Raw genomic sequence first — 24,876 nt, 5'->3', positions numbered from 1 at the left:
AAATAGATCGTCAAGGCTCTACAGCAAGGTTTGTCAACCTTAGCACTATTACCATTTTGAACCCCATAATTCTATGGTGTGTGTTGGGGATGTGGGGCGGGTGCTGTCCTGTTCACTGTAGGAGATTTAGCAGCATCCCAGAACTCTGCATATAAGAAGCCAGTAGTGTCTCCCACTCCCAGTTTTGACAACCAAAAATGGCTCCAGACATTGTATCGTAGCAGGCTGGAAGGTTTGGGAGATGCCCCTGGGTCAGAACCACTACCTGAAAACGATGGTTCTCGACCTAGCCTGGAAGGAGAATAAACTGGGGAGCTTTGAAAAAGACACACATGATGGAGACCCACCCCAGAAAAATAAAATCCAAATCTCTACCTGGGACTTCGGGAAGTTTTTGTTGTGTTGTAAACCAAAAATAAAATTCTAAGCTCCCCAGCTGAATGAATGGACACTTCTCTCAGCCAAGGGGACACAACGTGAAAAACTAGTTCAGGTCATGATGAGAAAGGGGAAGGTCAGACATGCCTCAATATATTCTCCTCCCTTTGGAATTCATGCCCAACTGACCAGTATTAACATTGAGAGAGATATTCAGACTGACAAAACAGACTCCTTGAAGCAATAATATGCCAAATTCCAACCTGACTCTAGTATAGCATCACATGACAGACAGCGGGTAATGAAAGAAATTGAAGTATTTTACACCAAAATATATTTTTTGACATATTTTGAAATGACCTGGCAAAGCTGTCTCTCCTGGGGGAAATTTACATTCTGTAGAGAATCTCCTTCCCTTTCCAGGACTTTTTCTGATCTGACGAGTTTAGCTGAGAGTCTAGCACCTTTTAAAGGTCTGAATAAGAAACATTGGCCATCTATTGCTTCTAAGGGCGGCCACTTATGAGACTTCATCTATATAAGAATTCTGGTCTCCACAACCCCTTATCTTAACCCAGGCACTCCTTTCTATTGATTCCAGGTCTTTAGAGAATAACAACTCTTTCAACCAATTGCCAATCAGAAAATCTCTGAATCCACCTATGACCTGGAACCCCACCCCCACCCCCACCCCCACCACACTCCCAGCTTTGAGGTGTCCGGCCTTTCTGGACCTAACTAATGTATACCTAGGCCTTTCTGGACCTAACTAATGTATACCTCACATGTATTGATTGATGTCTTATGTCTCCCTAGAACATAAAAAACCAAGCTGTAACTGAACCACCCTGGGCACATGCTCTCACGACCTCCTGAGGCTGTGTCACGGGTCATAGTCCTAACATTTGGCTCAGAATTTCTTCAAATATTTTACAGAGTATGGCCTTTTTCATCAACAGTGTATTTCAGTACTTCCTAGGTGATTCTCAAGTACAGCCAGAGTTGTGAAACACTGTAATCAAGAAAGTTTGTATTGGCCAGGCACAGTGGCTCACGCCTGTAATCCCAGCAATTTGGGAGGCCAAGATGGGTGGATGGCTTGATGTCAGGAGTTTGAGACCAGCCTGGCCAACATAGTGAAACCCTATCCCTAGTAAAAATATAAAAATTAGCTGGGCGTGGTGGCATGTGCCTGTAATCCCAGCTACTTAGGAGGCTGAGGCAGGAGAATCGTTTGAACCCAGGAGGCAGAGGTTGCAGTGAGTCGAGATTGCGCCACTGCACCCCAGCTGGGGCGACAAAGCAAAACTCTGTCTCAAAAAAAAAAAAAAAAAACACCTCTGATTTTGCAGACGTTTAAACATCAGAGGAAAGTAGTGTGAGCCTGGCTCTAGAGTTGGCTGGATCTGGGCTCTGTTCCTAAGTGTGTTCATTACAGGAGTGAGTCCCTCAATTTTCTCCTCTGTCAAGTTGCATAATAAGAAGCCTTATCCTTTTCCACGTTTGGGGAAAATTAAGGTGAGATCACACAGCATGTTAACCATGTTAACCAGCTGTAAGTTACTGATTCTGGGTCTTGAGACTAGGCTCCAAAGACAAGATTTCATAAACTAGTTTTTCGTAGTTTCTCCTGAGGATTTTCTTAGAGCCTCTTCCCTTGGAACTCAGCTCTGCCACTTGTAAGGCCTTGGCTAAGTCACTTAATCTTTCTATGCTTCAGTTTCCCACCTTACCCATCTCACAAGTTGCTGGGAAGGCTGTAAGGCACCTAGCACAGCACAGTATTGGTGTCAGCTATTGTTTTCACTCTGATTGTTAATTGTCAGTGCAATTCGAATGAGAAAAGAAACACAATAAGGCCTCATACCTTAGATATCCATTGCCCACCCCAGCCCCCAGCATCTTGGTTTAAGTAAAAAAGCAACAGCAATGTGGTATGAAAATGCAAACATGCATTCACCTTTTAAACACCTAAATCACATCAGACTCCCCTTTGGCTTAAAACTTGAAATAAGATCCAATCTCTTAACCATGGCTTACCAAGGCCCTGCTCCATCTGTGGCCCTCCTCACTGGCCAAGCTCCAGCCACTCTGTCCTTTGGAACATGCTAAGCATGTTCCCACCTCAGGGTTAGTTGGTTTGTGGTTCCTTATCTATAGCTCTCTCCACCATGTTCTTTCTAGAGTTGGCTCCTTCTCCTCTTTAGAGGAGCTCACCTGAGTTGCCTTTTCCACCCACCTAAGTAGTACCCTCCTCACCGCCATCACTCTATCTCAGCTGCGGCTGTTTTCTTCGGAGCACTATCCTTCCCAGGAGGCACAGAGACCTAGGCTCCAGGCTTTTGGGTTTTGTTGTAATTAGGCATAAACCTTTGAGAGACTGTGAGGAGAACCATATGAGACACTGTGAGTAGAGGGCTGTGCACACAGTAGGCTCCAATATCACAGTACAAGAGGCCAATCAAGCCCTACCTAGTTCACTGAGCCTCCTCTTCCAGCACTCCCCAACAAGGACACTCATCGCTGACCACACCCAGCTACATACAGTCCCCATGAAGCCCCCTTCCCCTGCTCTAGCGCTCATGTATTGCTCTAATCTGGACCAGCCTTTGCCCACCCCCTGCCTGAGAGTTCCTGGAGGGCAGAGGTGTTTCTGATTTGTCTGCATGCTCCAGCCTCCAGCAAAAGGCAGTTGCTGTCAGAGTGGTTGCTGACTGAAAGACCCTTTCTGACTATGATGTATTTCCTGGCCAAGGCAACAGAGTTTAGTGGAAAGCTCCCTGGCCCCAGAAGCCAGAGGGTTCTGGTTGGGGCTTCTGCCCTTGCTATGTGCCTCAGGCCAGCTCACAAACCTTGCTGGCCTCACCTTCCCAGCCAAAGGCCAATGGACACACAGCCCAAGCTGCCTCTCTCCACCCCAGAAGTTCAGCACTGTCTGCTCATGCCTTACCCCTTTGGGTCTGCCTTTGCATCCTCCTGGGCTGCTGTGCTGTTGCTCTTCCTATCAGCAGGGACAGCAGAGACTGAAGTGGCACTGGAGCTGAGGAAGGAAACACAGGCCCGCTGAGATCTCAGACCAAAGAAGGCTGGGGCCCAGGTCTTCCCCCTCCAGGCTGCCTTCTCACCAGAAAGGGAGGAACTGTGTCTTCCAGTAAAGGCTGGTGTCTCAGTCCTGGCATTAGTGTGGCACCGATGCCACTGTGTGTGACAACCTCATGTCAGCTTTGGACATGGCCTTAGCACCTGAGTTCAAGAGCAAACACTGCCCCTGACCAACTTGGGTTCCCTGGGGAAGTCTCCTAGTTTTGGGTTCTAGTATCCTGTAAGGTACCTGGATGTGCTTTGGTCAAGGAATAGGCAGAGGGGGATATCCAGGCCTGCATGACTCAATGAGTCTGGTGCACAGGTGCACACCTCCACTTCTTATATAACCTGTTTATGTAAGTTCATACTTGGCTCTAAACCACTATTGTCTGTAAAAGGTATAACTGCCCTGTTGACGCTGTGTATGGGGGACATGTCTCTTGGGGCTTGGCTCAGCTCAACATAGCTTGACATGGCGGGTGCACGGGAACCTAGAGAAAGAGAGAGAGCAAGAGCTGTCTGTCTTTGCAGGTGGACAGAGGGGAGCCAGGACAGAGGGGAGCCAGGACACAGCTTGGCTTGCCCGTGCCCAGGGAGAGAAAGAATTAAGCTGCTGACCCTGAAGGCAAGGGAGAGCTGGCCACGCAGCTGTGCGTAGGGGCCACCGGACTAAGCAGCCAAGACAGGGCAGACAGTGTGAGAGTAAGCTGCTAATGAGAAAGCTAGTTTGAGAAAGCTGTGTAAGAGAGCTGCTGCTGAGTAAAGCCATGTCTCATTTACCTGCTATCTCTCGAGTGTTCTTCCAGCTCCCTGCCCCACGTCCACCCATTCCCCTTAGCCCTCAGCTGTGGCTGGAACCTGACCCTGAGCATGACGTATCCTTACCTGACCTACACCTCCGTAGGGTTTATGGGAGTTAAGAAAGATTGTTCCTTACTAGGACTTGCCAAATGCTCCACACACCCACAGCAAAGTGGCCATGCCCACTGGTGGATTGGTGGGTGAAACAGGGCAGACGCTTACAGCATGGGAATGCACAGCTTCTTCCCATTGTACCTTTGTGCCCCAGGAGCCATTTTTGCCCATCCCAGCCACCGGTCATGTGCTCCTGGGAACTGAGCCCTCTAATGCTGGCTGCCCCTGGGAATCTTCTCCCTGACTCCTGCTTGCTAAACCTGGCTGTAGTCCCTACAGCAGAGGTTCTCTGAGACCTCCTAGCAGGATCTCTTCCCAGGCTCTGCCTTCAGATGCCCTCCTCTCTGCCACCTCAGCTTGGGTCCATGTAGGTTAGTGCTGGGCTCTCTGGGTGAGCAGACATATCACCCATCCCTCTTCTTCCACTGCCCCTGGTCAGGGCTCCCCCTGGAGTTCCCTGTCTTGCTGTGATCACCTGATGTGAAAGTGGCATGGAGCTGAGAAGTTCGAGGGGGATCCTGGGGTGCTGCAGCTGAGGCTGGGCCCCAAAGGCTGTGTCTGGCAATGGGATAGGGCACTAGGGCAGTGGCCCTAACCTTACCTGATGGCTGCTGGTCTAGGCTTGCAGGACTGAGAGTTGGCACTGTGCCCATCCTGGTCTTCCAGGAAAGAGGCAAAGCTAGCAGCTGCACACAGCCTGTGAAAGGAGGCCAAACCTGGTCCAGCTTCAGGACTTTGTGTCTGTATGTCTACCCTCTCCCGAGAAAGTGGATCCTGCCCCCCACAGATGATGAGGACCAAGAAGCTGCTCAAATGGATGCTTGAGGAACAATATTTATATCTCAAGGCAGCCTGACACCTGGGGCTCTGTGGCATAGTGGTTGCCCTCTGGCGTTGCAAATCGTGGCTTTGCTATCTCCCAGCTGTGTGACATTGGGCATGTTACCTGACCTTTTTTTCTGGGCCTCAGTTTTACCATCAATGAAATAGGGATGCTAATCATGTCTGTCTCGTAAGTATTCTGAGAAAAGTAAATGAGTTCATAGATGCCAAGTACTTTGAATAATGCCTGGGCCATAACATGTGCTAATGTGTTCCTGTTACCACAGGGCCCAGTGGCTGTTTATAGAAGCAGTGCCCCTTCCCAGTCCACCTGTATTCACCCACTCAATATGGATTTAGTGGGGAATGTCTTACCCAACCTTCTCAGGGTGGAGTCACATTCTCTGTGTCTCTGTAAACCAGGCAGAGTGATGCTCACAGCATGCTGAACAATCACTGCCTATACAAGCCCGTGCCCTCCACTAACCAGCACACTCACTAAGAGGTGCTCTTGTTTGGTCCCAGACCTCTTTATGCCAGTTGTATTTGCACAAGAAGGGGACAGCAGACCCTGGCCTCTGAAACCAATGTCTCTGAGCAGATCCAAGGAAAGGCCCCTGGGGCAGAAACTCAGTTCTTTGAGCTGCCACTAATGGGGAAGAATCAGTAAGTTCGATGATTAAGTAAATCCATGAAAATGAATGGAAAAGGAGAGTGGTTGTTTCCATGAGAAACAACCTTTCCTTTGGAAAAACAAGGCCGGGCGCGATGGCTCACGCCTGTAATCCCAGCACTTTGGGAGGCTGAGGCGGGTGGATCAGGAGTTCAGGAGATCGAGACCATCCTGGCTAACATGGTGAAACCCCGTCTCTACTAAAAAATACAAAAAATTAGCCGGGCGTGGTGGCGGGCGCCTGTAGTCCCAGCTACTTGGGAGGCTGAGGCAGGACAATGGCATGAACTCAGGAGGCGGAGCTTGCAGTGAGCCGAGATCGCACCAGTGCACTCCAGCCTGGGGGACAGAGCAAGAGTCCGTCTCAAAAAAAAAAAAAGGAAAAACAATAAAGGAGTTTGTTGAAAATTATAGTCAAACTAAGTGTGGTCAGCCCTCTATGTTGTGGGTTCCACATCTGTGGATTCAACCAACTTCAGATTGAAAATATTTGGGACCAGGTACAGTGGCTCATGCCTGTAATCCCAGCACTTTGGGAGGCTGAGGTCGGTGGACTGCTTGAGCCCAGGAGTTCCAAACCAGCCTGGGCAACCTGGTAAAACCTCGTCTCTACCAAAAATACAAAAGTTAGCCAGGCGTGGTGGTCCACGCCTGTAGTCCCAGCTACTTGGGAGGCTGATGTGGGAGGATCCCTTGAGCCCCAGAGGTTGAGGCTGCTGTGAGCTGTGATCACAGCACTGCACTCCAGCCCTGGTGACAGAGCAAGGCCCTGTCTGAAAAAGGAGAGGAGAGGAGAGGATGAGATGAGATGTGGGAAAAATAATTAAAATAGGATGGCTGCATCTGTACTGACCATGTACAGGCTTTTTTCTGTCATCATTCCCTAAACAATACAGTATAACAACTATTTACATACCACTTACATTGTATGAGGTATTATAATAATCTAGAGATGCTTTAAAGGGTACAGGAGGATGTGCATAGGTTACATGCAAATGCTACACCATTTTATATCAGGGACTTCAACATGCATGGATTTTGGTATATGAGTGAGGTTCTGGAACCAATCCCCCACAGATACCTAGGGACGACTATATAGGTAAGACAACTGTAAAAGACTGGGTTAAAATTCATGAAAATCTAGAAGATTCTTCAGATGACTTTACAAGTAACTTTGAGGCTTGGTTTCATTTTAAGGAAACAGTGGACAGCACAGGCTTCATGTTATGAGGGTGTATAAGCAGGCGGGGTGACATGGAGGAGACCAGAGCCACCCAATCACAGTAGACCAGAAGTCTCTTCCGCGACAGCCATCAGCAGAGCCAGTCAAGCTGCACCACTGTGGGGAGAGTAGCAGGAGCCCCGACTGGATAGAAGGCCAAAGATTCTGCCATGCAGGACCCAGTGGGCCATGGGAAAGGGTTTGGACTTCATTCTAAGGAAAATGGAGAGCCACTAGAAGGTTTTAGCAGGGGAGAAATGTGATCTAGCTTATTTTTAAAAAGATCCCTCCAATGCCTCTGCAGATGGCAAAAAGTTGCAGGCTGCATGGACAGGGCTCTAGCGGAGTCCTCCCCATTAGTGGCAGCTTAAAGAACAGAGTCTCTGGTGGCCTCTCCTTGGACCTGCTCGGAGACAGTGGTTTCAGAGGCCAGGACCTGCTGTCCCCTTCCTGTGTTGACTTGTGGGCCTGGATTTAGAATTCGGGCTCTGGTTCCATGGCATGAATTGCAAACTATTGAAGTTAGTGAGGGAAAGGGGCCCTGGGTGTGCTGAGGGAAGTAGGAAAGCATCAGCAGGGCCTTCCCCACAGGATTCCCTCCTTGGCCAGACTGCAGTAGGATGCAGGAGGCAGATGATATCTTGCGGTTGTAGCTCTTTGCAGACACTGGCTTTGCCACTCCTCCCTAGCCATCTGCTCTGAACCAGAAGGACTCTAGCATAGTTTGGAGCTAAACTATTTATGCCAACATCTGCATACCTAGCCTTTGCCCCAAGAATGATTCAGGCTTGGTTTGGAACCACTTAGGGACAAGAGGGACCTTGCCACTCTGCAAATCACCTGAGAAAGTGGCCCCTGACTCCCTCCAGGTCCAAGAAGCCAGAGCCCAGCTGGACACGCTGGTCTCTCCAGGGCTACTGCTTTTCCTCTCCCTGAACCTCAGAGCAGAGCCGCCTGGGGTAGGGATGGGGCAGGAAAAGGAGAGAAGGGAGAAAGCAGGAGCAAAGGGCCTCCTAGCTGGTCCTCAGAGCTTAACCAAGAAGTAAGAAGGTGCCGACTCTTCCATCATTCAGTCATTCACTCATTAATTTGTCCCTTCATGTACTCCCTACACGTTCATTTGACCAGCCCAAGACCAGCACCATGTGAGGGCTGGGCCTCCAGCTGTGAGTGGGCCTAGTGCCTACTCTGGAGGAGCTTGAGGGCCAGTGGCAGGGATCAGAAAAATGAACAAGATTCCAAAAAGTGGAAAGCCCAAGGACACAGGATGTGGTGGAATGTGGGAGTGTGGGAGAAGCAGTAGACAGGAGCCATAGGAAGTGACCAGTGCCCCCCCCATAGCAGCCCAAGCAGCCTGGCAGCTTGACCCTGGTCTGTCACCAGGGGTATGAGAGAACCTGCCTCCCCCGGGCAGCTCACCTTCCTCTCTCGGAGCCGATGTCTACTGCAGCCAAGCCTTCAGGCCGGGAGCCCGTGGCTCCGGATCCCACATTGCCATCACTCAACTGTGCACTTGACCTGTTATGAGAAGTGGAGTATTTGCTGACTCTAGATGCGTTTTGATCTCATCTAACCCAGATGCCATGAGAGTGGGCCTCAAGACCAGAAGCACAGGCCTTTGGCTGCTACTCTGTGCTGCTCTGACCAGAGCTGAGCCAAGCCCAAGTTGACTCTAACAGGAAGTATTTCTGTATTTTTTCCAAACCTGATGGGTTGGTTGGGAGCAAGGTGGAAAGTCAGGAGGAGGTTAGTTCATTGGTGGGGGGGGGGAGCTGATTGCCAACAGAGCAAGGGGCAAGACATGTGGGTCTGGTAATAAGCCATAGAGGGATTCCTTTCCTCATTTCCAGGGCTCAGGGTTCCAGCTAGGGGCTCCAGGGATCCACACTGAGAAGATGGGTGTGTGGGTTCTTAGCTGTAACTGGCTACCAGGTTCTCACTGAAGAAATGCCCAGCCTGCAGCCACTGCTCACCAGACACATTTGGCACTGGTCTGGCTTGGAGGACAGGTCAGTGGGCTGGCTGTGCAGCGACTGGGGACAATCATCCCATCTGGACTCATCATCCACCGCTATGGCTCCAACTTCCCGTCCTGGACCCCTCACCCCTTGCCACAATGTCTCCCTTAGTCCACGGGTCATCCTGAAAGTCTCCGCTACATGCTCTATGGGGGCCCACATACTTTGGTCACTGACTCTCCCAGACTGCCAGCTTGGTGGCCTTGCTTTGCCCTGGCCATTGGCAGGGCTGCTTTGTCCTGCAGTAAAAGCACAGTGAGTGTGGAAGCTTCAGGGGAATGGAAGGAACTCAGCACAGGCCAGGAGCTGGGGATAGCCTGCCCTGGAGTTTGGTCCTGCTCTCTAACTGGCTCCCTGAGGAATCATGGCAGGGGCCTACCTCCCTCCAGGCCTCATTCATTCATTCTTTCTTTCTTTCAACAGATGTTCATTAAAGACCTGCAGTACCCCAGGTACTGGGGGAACAGTGGGAACAGGACCTTCCTGGCCCCAGCTGCATCCATTGACATTGCACCGGAGGCCATGGAAGTCCTTCAGCTGGGTGTATGTGGGCTCCGTGTTCTGGGAATGAAGTGTCTGCTTCCTGCACTGAGTTACCTTGCAGCATCTGTGTTGGGGCCCCTGAAAGCCTCCTCACCAGCCAAGTCCCTCTGGAGCTCTCTGGAGCAGGGGGCCTCCTTGTCTTTGTTGCCTGGGGAAGACCTATGGAGGAAAGAAATGGAAGTTAACCATGCAGCAGCCATTCACACTCAGGTGTGGGCTGTTACCTCATCCTCAAACGCCAGCTGTCTCCACGGAGCTTAAAACCTGCTACTGGGCTGGGTGCAGTGGCTCACGCCTATAACCCAGCATTTTGAGAGGCCGAGGCAAGAGGATCACTTGAGCCAGGAGTTCAAGACCAGCCTGAGAAACACAGCTAGACTCCATCTCCACAAAAATATTTTTGAAAGTTAGTCAGGAGTGGTGGTGTGTGCCTGTGGTCCCAGCTACTTGGGAGGTTGAACCTGGAAGGTTGAGGCTGCAGCGAGCTGTGATGTCACCACCGCACTTGAGCCTGGGCACACACAGCAAGATGCTGTCTTAAAAAACAAAATCAAAAACAAACAAACCCTGCTGATTGACAGATTGGCCAGTTCTCAAAACTTCATTACTAATAGCTACTGTTTTTTGTTTTTTGTTGTTGTTGTTTTATAGCTACTGTGCTGGGATTACAGGTGTGAGCCACTGCGCCTGGCAATAGCTACTGTTGATTGAGCATTTGAGCCTGTTCTCGTGACTTTATATGCGTTGACTCTGCAAATCAACCCCAGGATATGGGCACTGTTATCACCCATGCCCATCTTTCAGATGAGCAAACGGAGGCACACAAAGCTCCTGTGATTTGCCCCAAATTTCACAGGTAATAAGAGGTGTAGCTGGGATTTGAATCCAGGCAGTCTGACTTCAGAGTTCTGGACTATATCCCTGTATGGTGTAAGACTGATCCTAATCTCCTAATTTAAGCCCCATTCTGTTCTCCTTCAGGTCCTCAGGGAGCCCCATGTTGTCAAATCCAGGAGAGACAGTCCCATCATTATTTCAAACCACCATTCAGTACTGCTGACCCAGTGGGCCACTCCAGCCTTCTCACCACCCCTCCTCCCTTGATCCTGTCAACACCACCTGCCTACCTCCCTGGCCACACACCTTCCTGGTCTCCGCCTTTTTCTCCTCCCTTTGGCGTGCTCCACCACTTGCTGGACTGTCTCCTCCCCTCCCAAGGTGTCAACTGCCACCCTTGAAGCAGCGATCTCCACTTGTTCCTGCCTCTCCTCTGTACTGGCCTGCACACCCACTAACTCCCAACTGGCCCTCAGGAGGCCCACTCTCAACATGGCGAGAAGAGACTGCCCTCACCCAGCTGTCCCCAGGAGGGCTGGCCAGGTGGCTGCCACCTGCATACTGAGGTCGGTGCCCAGCTTCCATTGGCTCACCATGAGCCCCATGTAAAGCTAGTTTACGCTCATGATTTCAGCTCTATTCTGTCTGCATATAACGTGGAAATCTCTTGAGCCCTAATCACTCTCTCAAACCTCAATCACAAACCTTAAAATACCTCCCTCCTGGAAATTTTGACTTCAATGCCTACGAATAAACTCGTCAAATGAGTTCACTCAGCAAATGCCAAGTCTTTCCATCACCCCTCTCTGTCCCCCTGCTCCCTGCCCCAGCTAGTACAATGAGCTATGGTGCAGAAGGTGGAAGGTGGGAGTAGGGCAGGCTGAGCGGATCTGCCTGCTCTGGACCATATGACCTTGAGCAAGTTACTTAACCATTCAGGGTCTCAGTTTCTTAATCTGTAAAATGGGCATAGTGATTGTATCTACATCCATGCAGAATGGATGCTGCCATGCAGAATCAACAAGCCCTCAGATGCTGCCTGGGGAAGAAAGTCAGGAGAAGGAGATGACCCAGAAGAGAGGACATTTGAGGTGGAACGGAAAGATGAAGAGGGGAAAGGGCATCTCAGGCAGAGCCTCCAGCCTGCACAGAGAAAGGCCCAGGGAGGGAGGAGCCTGCAGGTGGGGCCAGGTACTGAGTTCAGGCTGCAGAGCATAGTGGGAGGGGCTTTGCAGGGCTTTCTGCAGGGGGCTGGCATAACTACTTCTGCCCTTTGGAAACATCACCCAGGTAGATGTGGAAGGGAGTCCAGGGATGGGACAGTAGGAAACGGTCGCAGACAACTGGGTGAGTAGCAGTGGAGGCCTGGGCCAGGGGCAGAGCAATAGGGATGGAAACATCTCTAAAATAAAGTGGACGGGACTTGGTGCCTTGGGGGCAGAATTAAAGTGGGAGGAGCCAAGGAGGAGGGTAAAGGGACCTAGAGATCGCTCAGGACTCATCTTGGATGTCACTTCCTCCAGGAAGCCCTCCCCAAACACTCCCACCCACCACACTGTTGAGAGGCCTCTGCTCGAAGTTCCTGCCACCCCAGGGATTAAGGGATGACCTTCAGTGTACACTCCCGCTTCTCTCCCCAGTCTCTGGCCTTCACAAGGTAGGGGCCCAGTCTCCCTGCTCGGATCTCTCCTAGCCTCCACCCCAGCCCCCGAATCCTGCCTGCATGTCACCTGGCTGTCTGACCCCCACCCCAGGGCAGAGGCTGAGCCCCTCGTGCTCCCTGCTGGTTGTGGCCTCCTTGACCCACCCCTCCCCAGCACAGAGCCTAGTGGCATGGAGAGCTGTGGACTCTGACCCAGTGACCCCACTCTATTCCCAGTGGCCCTCTCACACAGGCAGGGCAATGGCCTCAGTGGCCTTCACGGGCTCCTTAGACCCAATCCTCCTCCCACCCCCACCAACATCCCCAGCACGGCTGACTGGTCCCATCTTCAGCGATTGGCAGGGTTGAGCTGTCACTTCCCAGGGGCTCCTGGCACACAGCATCTCTGGCTGACCTCATTCATGCTCATGTCGGCGTCTGCCTCCCCCACCAGGCAGATGGCAATTCCAGCCAGGGGGTCCTGTTCACTACTGTGTCCCAGGGTCGGGCCTGTACCCTTACACAGACTAAGCGCTTGCTCCATAATGGTTTTCTGAGTGAAAGAATGAGATGGGGCAGAAAACCCAGGTCGACCATGCCTCCCATCAACCTGTTGGCCCTACAGTGGCAGAGCCGGCCTTAGGCCTCATCATTTGCCACCTGAGGCTGCTGCTTCCATCTCTAGAATGGTGTCCAGGGAGCCAGGACAGCAGCAGGACCCCCATACCTCATGCCTTCCAGGTCTGGGGCCACCAGGCGGAGTCCTGCCCTGGGTGTCAGGATCTGCAGGCGGACAATTTCCTCACCTCTTGAGCTGCGGGCCAAAGGAGAGACCCAGTGGGTTGCAGGTGAGAAAAGTCTCCCCCTTCTTGGGCTGGTGAGTGCGGTGGGCCGCCCAGACCCACTGCCCCCTTTTGATGTGCTCTCATCTCCTCCTTGGCCTTGAGCCTTGTTGGTGCTGCAGCTGAGCTCGGGCCACTGACCTGTAGGCCCCTTCCCCAGTCTCCCACCCCTGACCTGAGCCCAGCCCTCCCTCAGGCACAGCAAGGGCCCTTCTGGGTAGAAATGAAACCTCCCAACCCGTGCTTCTACCAACCATTTGCAGGGGCAACCCCAGCCTGTGACCCCACCAGGGTATCCAAAGTGGCCATTTGTGAGGCCAGGGGTAGTTCTGCATTCATGGACTGGTGGGGACTGAGGGGTATGAGAGACTCAGAAAACCCACGGACCAAATATGGAATGAAAACCAGTGGGAGGGGATGTCGCAGACTCGGGGATGAGGACAAAGGGCCCCTTTGAGCTTTCCTCTTGCCAGCCACGCTCAGAGCCCTCCCCCAGATGACCACAGGCCACCCCGGACACACATCCCTCCAAGTCTGATGCATTCTCTGGCCGTACTGCAAGGCATGACGCCCAGCAGGCTTGGCCATGGTGTGGCCAGGGCCAGAGAGAATATAGAGCTCCCAGGCTTTCTGGGGGTGGACCCTTCACCCCAAACCAGACCTCCTTAGGTCCATGGAGCAAAGCCTAATTCCAAGCCACACTGCAGTCACTCCTGCCTTTGATTGTCCCTGGGCACTGGAAGTGCAGACAAGCCTGAGCCCCAGGCCTGCCCTGGTGAAGCTCTGGGCCCAGCAGGGTCAGGCAGGGGCAGAGAGGCATGGAAACTGACCTTGCTGTGCTGCAGGGCCCAGAACAGGTTTAGCCATGGGAGCAGTGGACAAGCTTCATGGAGGCATATATGGCCCGACCCAGGCCAGCTGAAGGGAGATCGGGGGAGGAGGAGGAGGTAGAGGCTGGCAGGGGTCCTGAATGTACAGACTAGATCTGGTATGGCAAAGGGAAGATGCAGGATGGGCTTGAAGTGGAGGTGGGGGGTTTATAGGTTCAGACTGGCACTTTAAAGAGGCCACTCAGGGGTCCCAGGAGGGGTAGGGGTTGGAGTGGCCAAGGTGAAAGCAAGGAATGAGCCATGGAGGGCTGGGTCAGTGGGCTGCTCATCTCTGTCCCTCCACTTTCACCCTGGCCAGGGCCTGGAGCGCTCAAAGTGACCAGAGGGAAATGGAAGGGCTACCAAGGACAAGGCCTCTCCCATCATGAAAGCCAGGAGGGGCCCTAGACACACAGACAGCTCTGACTTCTCCCCATCTCCTCTCGTGATAACGACGATGACATTGTTGTTGAGGATGATGTCATTTATGATGACAGTATAAAACCCCTGGCTAACTCATTTAAATCAGGTGGTGCCAGGGAACAGGAATGTCACAGGCAAGCACAACATATTTTCTCACTGGCGTTTCTGGCTCTGTCACAGAGGAAATGGGAACAAAGTGTCACCCCAGGCTGCTCCAGTGACTGATGTCAGACTAGGGCAATGTGGGCAGACACAGAGGGAAGACGGCTGCGCAAAGACAGAGGCCGAGATGGGAGTGAGGCGGGCGCAAGCCAGGAAACACCAAGGATTGCAGGCAACAAAAGGTAAGAGAAAGGTATGGAACAGATTTTCCCCCAGAGCCTTTGGAGGGAGCATGGCCCTTCCGACACCTTGATCTCATACTTCCAGCCTCCAGAATTGTGAGAGGATAAATGCGTGTGGTTTTAAGCCACTCAGTTTCTGGTACCTTGTTACAGCAGCTCCAGTAAACTAATACAAGGGTCTCTCCTCCCCCACAACCCGCTACCCCACCATCTCCCCAGACTCTCAACCACAGACAGCTCCAGTCCAAGCTGAAGTCCAGGACCACGCTGGAAGGCTGCACACCCTTGGAAGGCACCCAAGGAAGAGAGGCAGGCATCTGCTGAAGCCTGAAGCCCAAAACTGATCACAGCCACCTGTGGGAATGCGACCAACTGTGGCCTGTGCCAAACAGTGTGTGACTCATTCTGCCAAAGAGCGAGGAGGCGGGGATGTGGGGCGAGGGGATACCTCCTTTTCACTGCCTTTGGCCACATTTCCCTCAAATGCCAGCAGGTGGAGATATTGATCTCTTCCTGTATTTGAATAACGGCCCTGCAGCTCAGCACGCCTATGACTGGGAGCCCCCGAGGATACCAGCACCCAGGCACTGTGGTAAGTACTTCAGGTGCACTATCTCATTTAGCATTTGGGACAGCCTTGGGAAGTAGCTATTACTGCTCTCCCTATTTTATCCACGGGGAAACTGATGCATGGAGAGATGAAGAGACTTGCTCAAGGTCACACAGTCAGTCTGATGCAAAGCCAGGGTTTTGTCCTGTGCCAGAAGCTGTGCTCCTACTCCCTGCTCCCCAGACGCTCTGCCAGGCAGCATGCTGGGCAGAGCCTAGGACCAGGACCTAGGAGGCCATGCCCTGGTCAGGTGAGGCAAGCTTGACCAGTGCTTCGGGTAAAGCAGCCAGGCCTGGGGTCGAGAAGGGGTGCGTGTGTAGAACCAGTTTCTCCAAGAGAGGGTCCCTAAACTGGGTTCAGGTTGCAAGGGGGGCAAGAGTTATGAGGAGCTGACCTTTGCACTGTAGCTAAGGGAAACAGGGCAGGGCAGGGGGTGGGGAGAGGGTAGCCTCGATAGGTCTGTGCCTGGGGACAAGGCTGTGACATTCTCCTCTTCCACTCTGCCACAAACCAGCCTTTTCTGAAGTGCTGCAGGACCCTGAATTTGATTGAGTCATTGTTCCTCACGGGCTGGGCTTCTCAGACACCAGGCAGATAGGAGCTGGGCCTGGGAGTACTGATGGTGGCTGCTTGGTCCAGTGCAGCACCTAACGTGGTAGGGTCAGAGAAGACGGCCCTCCAGGGTCAGGATCAGCCAGCAGCTTTCCTGGAAGCTGCCTGGGTGAGCTCCAAATATTGAGTGACCAGAATTGGAGGAAAGAACTCTCAGAAGCATCAAGCTGAGCCTCCTGTTGGGAGCTTGCCCCAGACCCTGAATCTCTAGCCTTTATTTGTTATGGCAACCTGAGCAAACTTAAAAAGCCACCTTGCAATGACAACCATATGATGGGGATTAAACATCGAAAGGAATTTTCTGGAATAAATGTCAAAGTGCCTTTTAAATCTATAATACAGCACAATCTAATTCTCCTCCATTCTTTCTCTCTTTTTTTTCTTGTTTTAGAGACAGGGTCTTGCTCTGTCACCCAGGCTAGAGTGTAAGGGTGCAGTCACAGCTCATTGCAGCCCCAAACTCCTGGGCTCAGGCAGTCCTCCCACCTCAGCCTCCCAAGTAGCTGGGACTACAGGTGTACATCAATGCTCCCAACTAATTTTTAATTTTTATTTTTTATTTTTTTGTAGAGATGGGGTCTTGCTATGTTACCTAGGTTGGTCTCAAACTCCTGGCTTCAAGCCATCCTCCTGCCTTGGCCTCCCAAAGTGCTGGGATTACAGGCATGAGCCACCATGCCCAGCCTCCTATATTATCTTCTAAAAGGCACCTGAGGCCAAGCACGGTGGCTCACGCCTGTAATCCCAGCACTTTGGGAGGCTGAGGTGGGCAGATCACAAGGTCAGGAGTTTGAGACCAGCCTGGCCAATATGGTGAAACCCGTCTCTACTAAAAATACAAAAATTAGCCGGGCGTGGTCGCGTGCACCTGTAATCCCAGCTACTCGGGAGGCTGAGGCAGAAGAATCGCTTGAACCCGGGAGGCGGAGGCTGCGGTGAGCCGAGATCACACCACCGTACTCGAGCCTGGGCGACAGAGCGAGACTCCATCTCAAAAACAAACAAAACAAACAAACGAACAAACAGAAAGGCACCTGAAACCATTTATTGCCTTTCTTTAAAAGAGAAATAAGGAGAAATGAGAACTGTATACTGTTATGGGCTGACTTGTGCCACCCAAAATTCATATGTTGAGGTCTTAACCCCCATGACCTCAGAATGTTACTGCATTTGGAGATGGGGCCTTTAAAGAAGTGACTAAGTTAAAATACAGTTGTTAGGGTGGGCCCTGATCCAGTTGGACCAATGTCCTTATAAGAAGTGATTAGGGTCTGGGCGTGGTGGCTCATGCCTGCAATCCCAGCACTTTGGGAGGCTAAGGCAGGAGGATCATTTGAGTCCTAGAGTTCCAGACCAGCCTGGGCAACATGGTGAAACCCTGTCTCTACAAAAAATTTAAAAAAAACTAGCTGGGTATGGTGGCCTGTGACTGTAGCCCCAGCTACTCAGGAGGCTAAGGCTGGAGGCTCTCTTGAGCCTGGAAGGTCGAGGCTGCAGTGAGTGGTGACTGTGCCACTGCACTCCAGCCTGGGCGACAGAGTGAGACTCTGTCTCAAAAAAACAGAAGTGATTAGGACGCAGGCACACACAGACAGGGATGAGCATATAAGGGCCCAGGGAGAAGATGGAGTCTACCAGCCAAGGAGAGAGACTCAAGAGGAACCAACCTTGCCGTCACCTTGATCTCACACTTCTATCCTCCAGAAGTGGGAGATGATACATTTCTGTGGTTTAAGCGCCCCAGGGTGTGGTACAATACTTTGTTGTGGCAGCCTTTGCCCCCATATCCCTCAATTGCCAAGTCCCCTAGATCAGGGGTCCCCAACCCCAGCCTGAGGATCAGTACCAGTCTGTGGTCTGCTGGGAATCAGGCTGCACAGTAGGAGGTAAGCTAGAGATCATTACTGCCTTAGCTCCGCCTCCTGTCAGATCAGCAGATTCTCATGAGAGCGCGAACCGTATTGTGAACTGCACATGTGAGAGATCTAGATTGTGCGCTCCTTATGAGAATCCGGTGCTTGATGATCTAAGGTGGAACAGTTTCATCCTGAAACCATCCCCTGCTCCGTCCCGTGGAAAAAGTGTCTTTCACGAAACCAATCCCTGGTGCCAAATAGACTGGGGAGCTCTGCCCTAGATATTGCCTTGTAAAGAATTCTCAAGTCTTCCTTTCCACATCTTCTATGGACCAAAGTTCTTATGGGGAGAGTCAGACAACCAGAGAAGATCAAGAGAGGGAGAGAGTGAAAAGGAGGAGCACCCTGGCAGTCTGCTGCCTGGGGCCATGGAGGGAGCTGGCCTCATGCTCCTGGCTCCCTCTGCCAGCATTTCTGTCTCCCTCCCAGACTGAGGAAGTAACCCTGAGGACAGTGGTCACCTGTCTATAAATGGCTGTGGAGCTCAAATTGGGGGATTGCTATGGTATTAGGAGAGCCTGAACAGCCCTTGGGGGCCTGGGAAGTGACCGGTAGGGACAGGCCCTCTCCCCTTCTGGATGCAGGGGTCTTCCAAGGGTGCTACAGAGATGCAGCTCTTAGGAGACCTAGATTTGAGCAAAGGTCTCAATCCAGGCAGGCACTTTAAACAGCAGCAACAGCAGGTGGTGGCTCTCCCTGCAGGACTTAGCACCATTCTGCACAAAGTACAAGAAGGTATTAGTTGTCCACAGACAAGAGAGCACCATTATCTGCCCAGATTCTCAGGGATCAGAAATCAAGACAAATCACGGCCCTTCCTGGAGTGAGATCACCAGTGCTCAGCCTGTCCTTGCCCCATCACCCCACTGCCACACCCTCCCCAGCTGGCAGAACCAGCCAGCCAGGCTGGCGGGAAGCCATCACACCCACTCACAAGCCAGAGTCAGCTCTCGGCACCCACCTGAGCTCCTGGCTCCCAGCGGGGCTAGGCATACTTGGCAGGCACTCTATCCAAATTGCCCGAGATGCTTTGGTCCTGCCTCCATCCGCACTGGCAAAGAAGGTGGCTGTGAGAGGCTCTGGAGATGTCAGAGCCTCCTCCCTGGGCATGCTGAATGTGGCTAACTTATTGGAGTGCAAGGAGCAAGTCTGACAATGGCAGGCTACTGCCATGGTGGCTGGCCCTCTCAAACCCCAAGGATGGTACTTTTTCTTGGGGTGTTCAAGTTGCCACCAGGCTCAGTGGTGCAAGGGTTAAGGTGACACAGATACGTACTCAACAGACCAGAGCCAGGTGCTCTCTCCCGGGGGGCTGGACTGTTTTGCTCCTTTCAGCCCTGGGACATCCAGCCAGATGGGCTCTTACTGATTTCTTTGTCCCGTCTTGTCACTGGGCACATGGGGACACTGATCTCGAAGCCCAGCGTGGAGGTGCCCTGACTGAGGTTCCTCAGTGACTGAGTGGCAGGTATGGCAGCCACCAGCCCCAGGCAGAGATGAGCGCAATGGATTACCTGTTTGAGCCAGGAGTGGATCTTGCCAGAGCAGGTGGGTCCTGGCTCTTCTCAGAAGGCCCGTCCTCTTCCACCACCTCCACCCTTTGAGCAAGAAGAGAAACGGCGCTTGTGGTCTTCTTGGCTGCCCTAGAGCTTGGAGGCCTCAAAGAACATGCTTCCAGTGGCGTCTAACTGACCCAACCCTTCAGGATCACGGCCAAGAGGTGGCCCAGGCTGGGGGTTCAGTGACTCCAGCTCAGGATAAGGACAGCATACTGGGTTGAATAGTGTCCCCCCAAAATTCACGTCCCCTGGAACCTGTGACTGTAACCTTATTTGGAAATAGGGTCTTTGCAGATGTAATCAGGTAAGATGAGGTCATACTAGAGTAGGATGGGTCCTAAATCCAATGACCGCTGTCCTTGTAAGAAGAGGGAAATCTGGACACAGACACACAGAGAAGAGAAGGCCATGTGAAGACAGAGGCACAGACTGGAGTGATGCAGGTACAAGCCGAGGAACGCCAAGGATCACCAACCACCAGCAGAAGCCAGGAGAGTGGCCTGGGATGGTTTCTCCCTCAAAGCCTCCAGAAGGAACCCACCCTGCTAACACCTTGATCTAGACTTCTGGTCTCCAGAACCGGGAGAGAATCCCTTTCTGATGTTTTAAGCCACTCAGTTTTTGGTACTGCGTTACGGAAACCACAGGAACCAAATGCAGCCAGGAAGACCCCCCCACCGCCCCCCGTTCTCTGTCACTTCCTTTGTGCTGCCACCATCCCTGCTCTCTGTATTCCTGCCAACTTCCTGGTCTTCCAACACAGCAAGCTAGTCCCACCCCGGGCCTGTGCACTGGGGCCCTCTGCCTGGGGCAGTTGGCATGCTGTCTTCTCTTGGGTTTGCAGTCCCCAGCTAGCCACCTCAGCACAGAGAGGCCTTCCCTGTCCACTCAACTGGAAGTCCCTCAAATTCAAGTTTCCAGAAGTTTCTTTCTTGCTTTCCCCTGAATATTTTCCTCCTCCAGAAGGTGCCCTGTCTCAACTAATGGTGACACCCCTCCCTCATTCAGCTGGAGTGTCCCAACGTTCTGATCATTCCCTGTTAAGCCCTGTTCACCCTTTAGGGCCCATCTCCAATGTCACAGTCACCTCCCAGGGGAAGTTCTCTTGATGGCCCAGGTTTTGATCCTGGATGAGAGCAGAAGGCAAGGCATCAGGCAAGCAACAGGGGCAGGGGAACAACTCCCAGAGGGCCTTGGAAATGCTCCATCTTGGGTCAGGGGCCCAGCCCCATTAGCCATTGGCAAATGGAAGAGCTTGACCACATATGCTACCACAGCCACCCAGGTGCTTGCCAGGCCTCCAGACAGAAGCCCCCAGCCCCTCACAACTCCCCCTGCTCAGGGACAGTAGTCCCCCACATCCACATCCCCTCTCCACAGCTCCCACACTACACCCCTGCTGACGGAAGGCCTTCCTGTGGCCAGTAACAGGCCTCCAAGGTGTCCCTTGATGACACTTACCTCTTCGCGATAAACGGTGCCTGTGTCTCCTGGGTAGGACTGCTGGAAAGGAAGCAGAAAGGCAATGCTTTGGGCAGAGCCCGTGGGCAGGTGACATCAAGACCGCTCTACCTCAGAGGGTCCTGGGCCCTCTCCATTCCCGGCACTTCACTGTCCCTGGTGGTAGCCGCCAGACCTCTCCATTTTCTAGAAAGTACATCTGAGAATCTGAGAAGGCTCAGCTAGGAAGGCCCTTGGGGGTGATCTCTCCACCCACCCTTTCATCAGCCAGAGAAGGCTGGAGCTCTGAGGAGAGGAGAGCTGTCCTAGAGCCTGGAGCCAGTTGGTGGCAACTCACCCAGTGCTCTTCTTGGCCGCTGACAGGACGTAGGAGTGCTCCCGGGGAGCTGTCCTCCTCAGAACACTGCTTGCAGCCTCTGACCTGGGGTGACACGGGGTGGGGGAGCATCTGATGGGTGCCAAGCTGGACATGCTCTGCCAGCCTAGCCTGGGATGGACTCGGGGTGACTTAGAGCCACCCCAGGGAGGCAAGGGGTGAGAGAAACCAGATTTGCACCTGCTCCAAGGACTATTCAAAGGAAATGTAGAAACTGAAGGAAGGGCAGCCCACGTTTATGGAGCATGTGGCATGTGCCCGGCTCTGCGCCGGATGCCAACATCCTCGCATTGGCTTATTGCTCTTCTCAATCCAGGAAAGTAGACACTAGTATCCTCTGTGATTTACAGATGAGGAAACTGAGTCCAAGAAGCTTTCATTATTTGCCCAAGAGCACTCACCTAGCAGGTGGCAGAGCTGGCATTCAATGCTAGGCAACTCCTAGCTTCTGGCTCTTTTCCTTGCTCCACCCAGGCCTGGGGGCCCCTGCCACTGTGAACTATTCCCTGAGGATAGCCAATCTGCCAGGGCCTTTGGCAATGGGGCTTTGCTGTGATTCCTGCGCCACAGATGGGTCAGCAGATATGGACCTGGTGGCTGGCTGAGCCCAGGGAGGGGAGGGCTTTATTTCCTCAGGGCCCAACTGCTGTACAGGCCCCAAGCCAAAGGCATACAAAAGGTGATTAACAAACCCTTTCTGTCATAGTTCACCAGCACTGGGTGGTGTGTGGTCAGTCCCCATGGACAGAGGACTGAGGAGGGGCAAGGGTCCATGGAACTTTGCTGGCCTGTGTGGACGAGGGCAGCTTGGCGCAGAGACTAGGGTAGAATTTCAGCAGCATGGGGCACACTCCCACTGCTGTGCATGCCTGGGGCTCAGTTTGGGGTCCAGGGGCATTCAGAACTGTGGAGTCAACCCCTGCCCCCAAGGCATGCAGATCATGCAGATAGAGGGCACTGTGCAGGTGGCTTCTCCCTGAATATTTTTGTTCAACTGTCTCAGGGCCCTTTCTAACAAACCGATTTAGAGCCCTGAAGAGCCTCCACATGAGACTTTTCCCTGGACCCACATTACCTAGGTTCTACCCCACAGAAGGTTCTCAAGGGCCCCTCAGCTGGCCCAACACTGAGTGGGTGGTTCTGGCACTCAGAGAATGACACCTATTCTCATGCTCCGTGGGCTACCGCTGATGGCCTACGTGTTGTGCATTTTGTCACCCCAACCAGTACAATTCATTCCAGCAGTCTTCGAAGACTCAGGCTCCTGCCCTGCCCCCCGGGATGCCCAAAAGGCACCATTCCATTACCTCCGTTTCTGTTCATCTGAGGAGAAAGGCACCACCTCCTCCTCCTCCTCGGTGTCCCCTGATGTAGAGCTGCGCCTGATATTGTAGGGTGCCCTAAGAGAGGGGAGAGGCGCTTTCCTGTCATAGGCTGCCACCCTCAGCAGCTTGGCTTCCTGGCTTTCAACAACAATGACAAGGCAAGTCAATATCTCTGCCTTTGGGCCTTAGGTCATGCCACTTGTTCCTCCTTGAGAGCCAGCTTTCCCCTCCCTCCCTGTTCGAGCCTCTCCCCTTCCCCAGAAAGGTTACCCAGCAGCTCCCCAACCCTGGATGATGGAGGCAAGGGACAAACAACGGAAAGATGTGGTCCCCTGGGAACTAGAGACACAATTCACACCTCTGTCCAGAGAACCCTCCTCCCTGAGCATGCAGTGGGGGGTGGGGGGCTTTGAAAGGGACCCCAAGGGGAGCACTAAGGGAAAACCCAAAGGTTTCTATCCAAGAAGCAGCTCAGATTTAGGCACACAATGCTCAGACTGACAGCAGCACCCTGAGGATCCCCAGGCCCCCAGCCCAGTGCAGCCAGGCAGAGCACCTGAGGCTCGGCCGGGTGCAGGGCCAAGCCCAGGAAGCACAGCCAGCCAGCAGCAGCCTCACGACCCATGACCCTTTCCCCAGATCCGTGGGGCCCCTCCTACAAGCTTCCTGCAGTCTCCGCTCTGCCTCGGATCAGACGTGCAATGTGCACAGCCATCCAGTTTTCTGGGGCTTGTTACCCTCTGGTGGGCTCCAGGCCACAGCTGCAACTGGCAGGGAGTGTCAGGCAGGCGGGACTTCCCGGGCTGTGCTCGGAGGCAAGTAGTCAGCTGCCTTCAGTGGACCCAGAGTTTGGACTTGTTCCTTGGAGGAGGGAACCACGCTGAGCCTGGCATTGCATACTCACAGCTTCTTGTAATCCTCAGTGGTCATCTTGTAGCCAGAGGAGGAGGGGCGGGGAGGACCAGTGTTAGCTGTTCTCACCAGACTGGCAGCACTAGAGAGGAGAAGGTTCCATGTGTCTACCTGCAGGCTCCCTCCTGCCTCCAGATTTGGCCACACAGCCCAGTGGACACATGAAAAGTGGACCAGGAGCTGCCTGGGAGCCTTTCCTCTTTGCTTTTGGCCCTGACAGACACCCAGAACTGCGCCACTCAGAGCAGGGCAGCCCCTGCTGCATAGGCAAACCCCACCGAGCTTCAGGGAACAGCCCAGCGGGCTCTTGTCTGTGTCTTTGCTTCCTGTTTCCGGGTCCCCTTGGCCTTTCCAGTCTGACGGAGTCCCAGGCAATGTCTGATGCCAAGGTGCTTGAATTGCATGCAACTTCAGCCTTCTCAATGCCATCAGCAAGTCAAGTCAAGGGTGCCCACTGCCAGGCTAGGGGGACTCTACACCCAGCCCCTCCCAAACTCCTGCACCTCTCTGTCCCATTAGCCAGGCCTAGTCAGGACTGACCCCAGGACAAGGACACTGTTAGTGGCCCAGGACCTCCCAGAGACCCACACATCCACTTGGGACTGCCAGTCCCACCCCAACCCATCTCCTCTGGTCACCCCACCCTGCTCTCCAGGGTCCTGCCCTACCCAGGATGAAAGCTGGCACCTCCAAGGCCCCACAGTCCTGATAGGCAGAGCACTGTCTCTGCCAGGAGCCCAGACCAGGCCCTCACACCTCCCCACTGGCCGACTGGCCAACACCCCATGGACATACCTTTTTGGAGTCCCATTGGCCTTGGGGAACTGCTGCTGGGGCTGGGAAGAGCTGTCTATGGGCTTGGTGAACACTCCCCTAAAAGAGAGCCCAGGAGATGCTGGTGAGCTCCCTGGAGGGACTGGAGGGGTAAGAAGTCAGGGCTTGGTGTGAGTGGGCACAGGAAGGCCGGCAGAGTCCTGCGGTCACTTACCGGATGATGTAGCCAGTGGGAGCCCTTGTGCTCGGAGGCCTGCCGAAGAGAAGAAGGGGTGGAGTGAAGCGAGGCTTGCTGGAGGGCTGAGGTCATCCTACTTTATCCTGCCCTTAACTATAGCAAATAAGATTGGCTGGCAAGTGCTCCAGGTGTCCCAGTACAGCAGAAACGAGGGGTGCCAGCCCCCTGTGTCCCTGATCAGGTGCCCGCTATGCTCTGCCTATTTCCCTCATGCTCCCCCAGGAAAAGTGCCCCAGGTGACTCCTCATGGCAGGTGCCTAGGAAGGCAGTTTGATGGCCTCTCCAAAGTCCAGCTTCTCCTTGGCCAGCCAGTTCCCAGTGCTGCGCCGACGGAGCACTCCTCTCAGCTGACAGCCCTCCCATCCTCTGTGCTTGGGGCTGAACCAGTGCAAGCTGGAGGCTCCCCAGTCAGGGCCAGAGGCTTCCCCTCAGCCCGGGGTCTGACCTGATCTCCCTCAACAGCCTCCACCAGGAAGGTGCA

At 53.2% G+C, this 24,876-nt stretch overlaps 1 protein-coding gene across 6 annotated transcripts in view; it reads right to left on the bottom strand.

Annotated features, from left to right (window-relative positions):
• The window catches only part of ZNF185 (zinc finger protein 185 with LIM domain), a 75,329-nt gene that overhangs the window by 32,089 nt on the left and 18,364 nt on the right, over positions 1-24,876 (bottom strand). For 2 of the 6 annotated variants that reach the window (XM_008965811.4, XM_055106258.2), the window contains 11 exons: positions 24,372-24,410; positions 24,179-24,256; positions 23,376-23,465; positions 22,454-22,546; positions 21,108-21,191; positions 20,771-20,812; positions 19,265-19,348; positions 12,862-12,948; positions 9,710-9,814; positions 8,514-8,612; positions 3,329-3,418 (listed from right to left, as the gene is read on the bottom strand). In XM_008965811.4, the coding sequence (XP_008964059.1) occupies positions 3,329-3,418; positions 8,514-8,612; positions 9,710-9,814; positions 12,862-12,948; positions 19,265-19,348; positions 20,771-20,812; positions 21,108-21,191; positions 22,454-22,546; positions 23,376-23,465; positions 24,179-24,256; positions 24,372-24,410 (891 nt within the window). Of the gene's footprint in view, positions 1-3,328; positions 3,419-4,978; positions 5,075-8,513; positions 8,613-9,709; positions 9,815-12,861; positions 12,949-18,711; positions 18,802-19,264; positions 19,349-20,770; positions 20,813-21,107; positions 21,192-22,453; positions 22,547-23,375; positions 23,466-24,178; positions 24,257-24,371; positions 24,411-24,876 lie in introns of all 6 variants that reach the window. The other 4 variants (XM_057301064.2, XM_008965822.4, XM_008965835.4 and 1 more) reach the window with 4 other exon arrangements.

This window comes from Pan paniscus, chromosome X (assembly GCF_029289425.2).
Source record: "Pan paniscus chromosome X, NHGRI_mPanPan1-v2.0_pri, whole genome shotgun sequence".
In the NCBI taxonomy this organism is placed as follows: domain Eukaryota; kingdom Metazoa; phylum Chordata; class Mammalia; order Primates; family Hominidae; genus Pan; species Pan paniscus.
The sequence above is the reverse complement of the archived record's forward strand: the minus strand, read 5'-3'. Positions and strand labels throughout refer to the sequence as shown.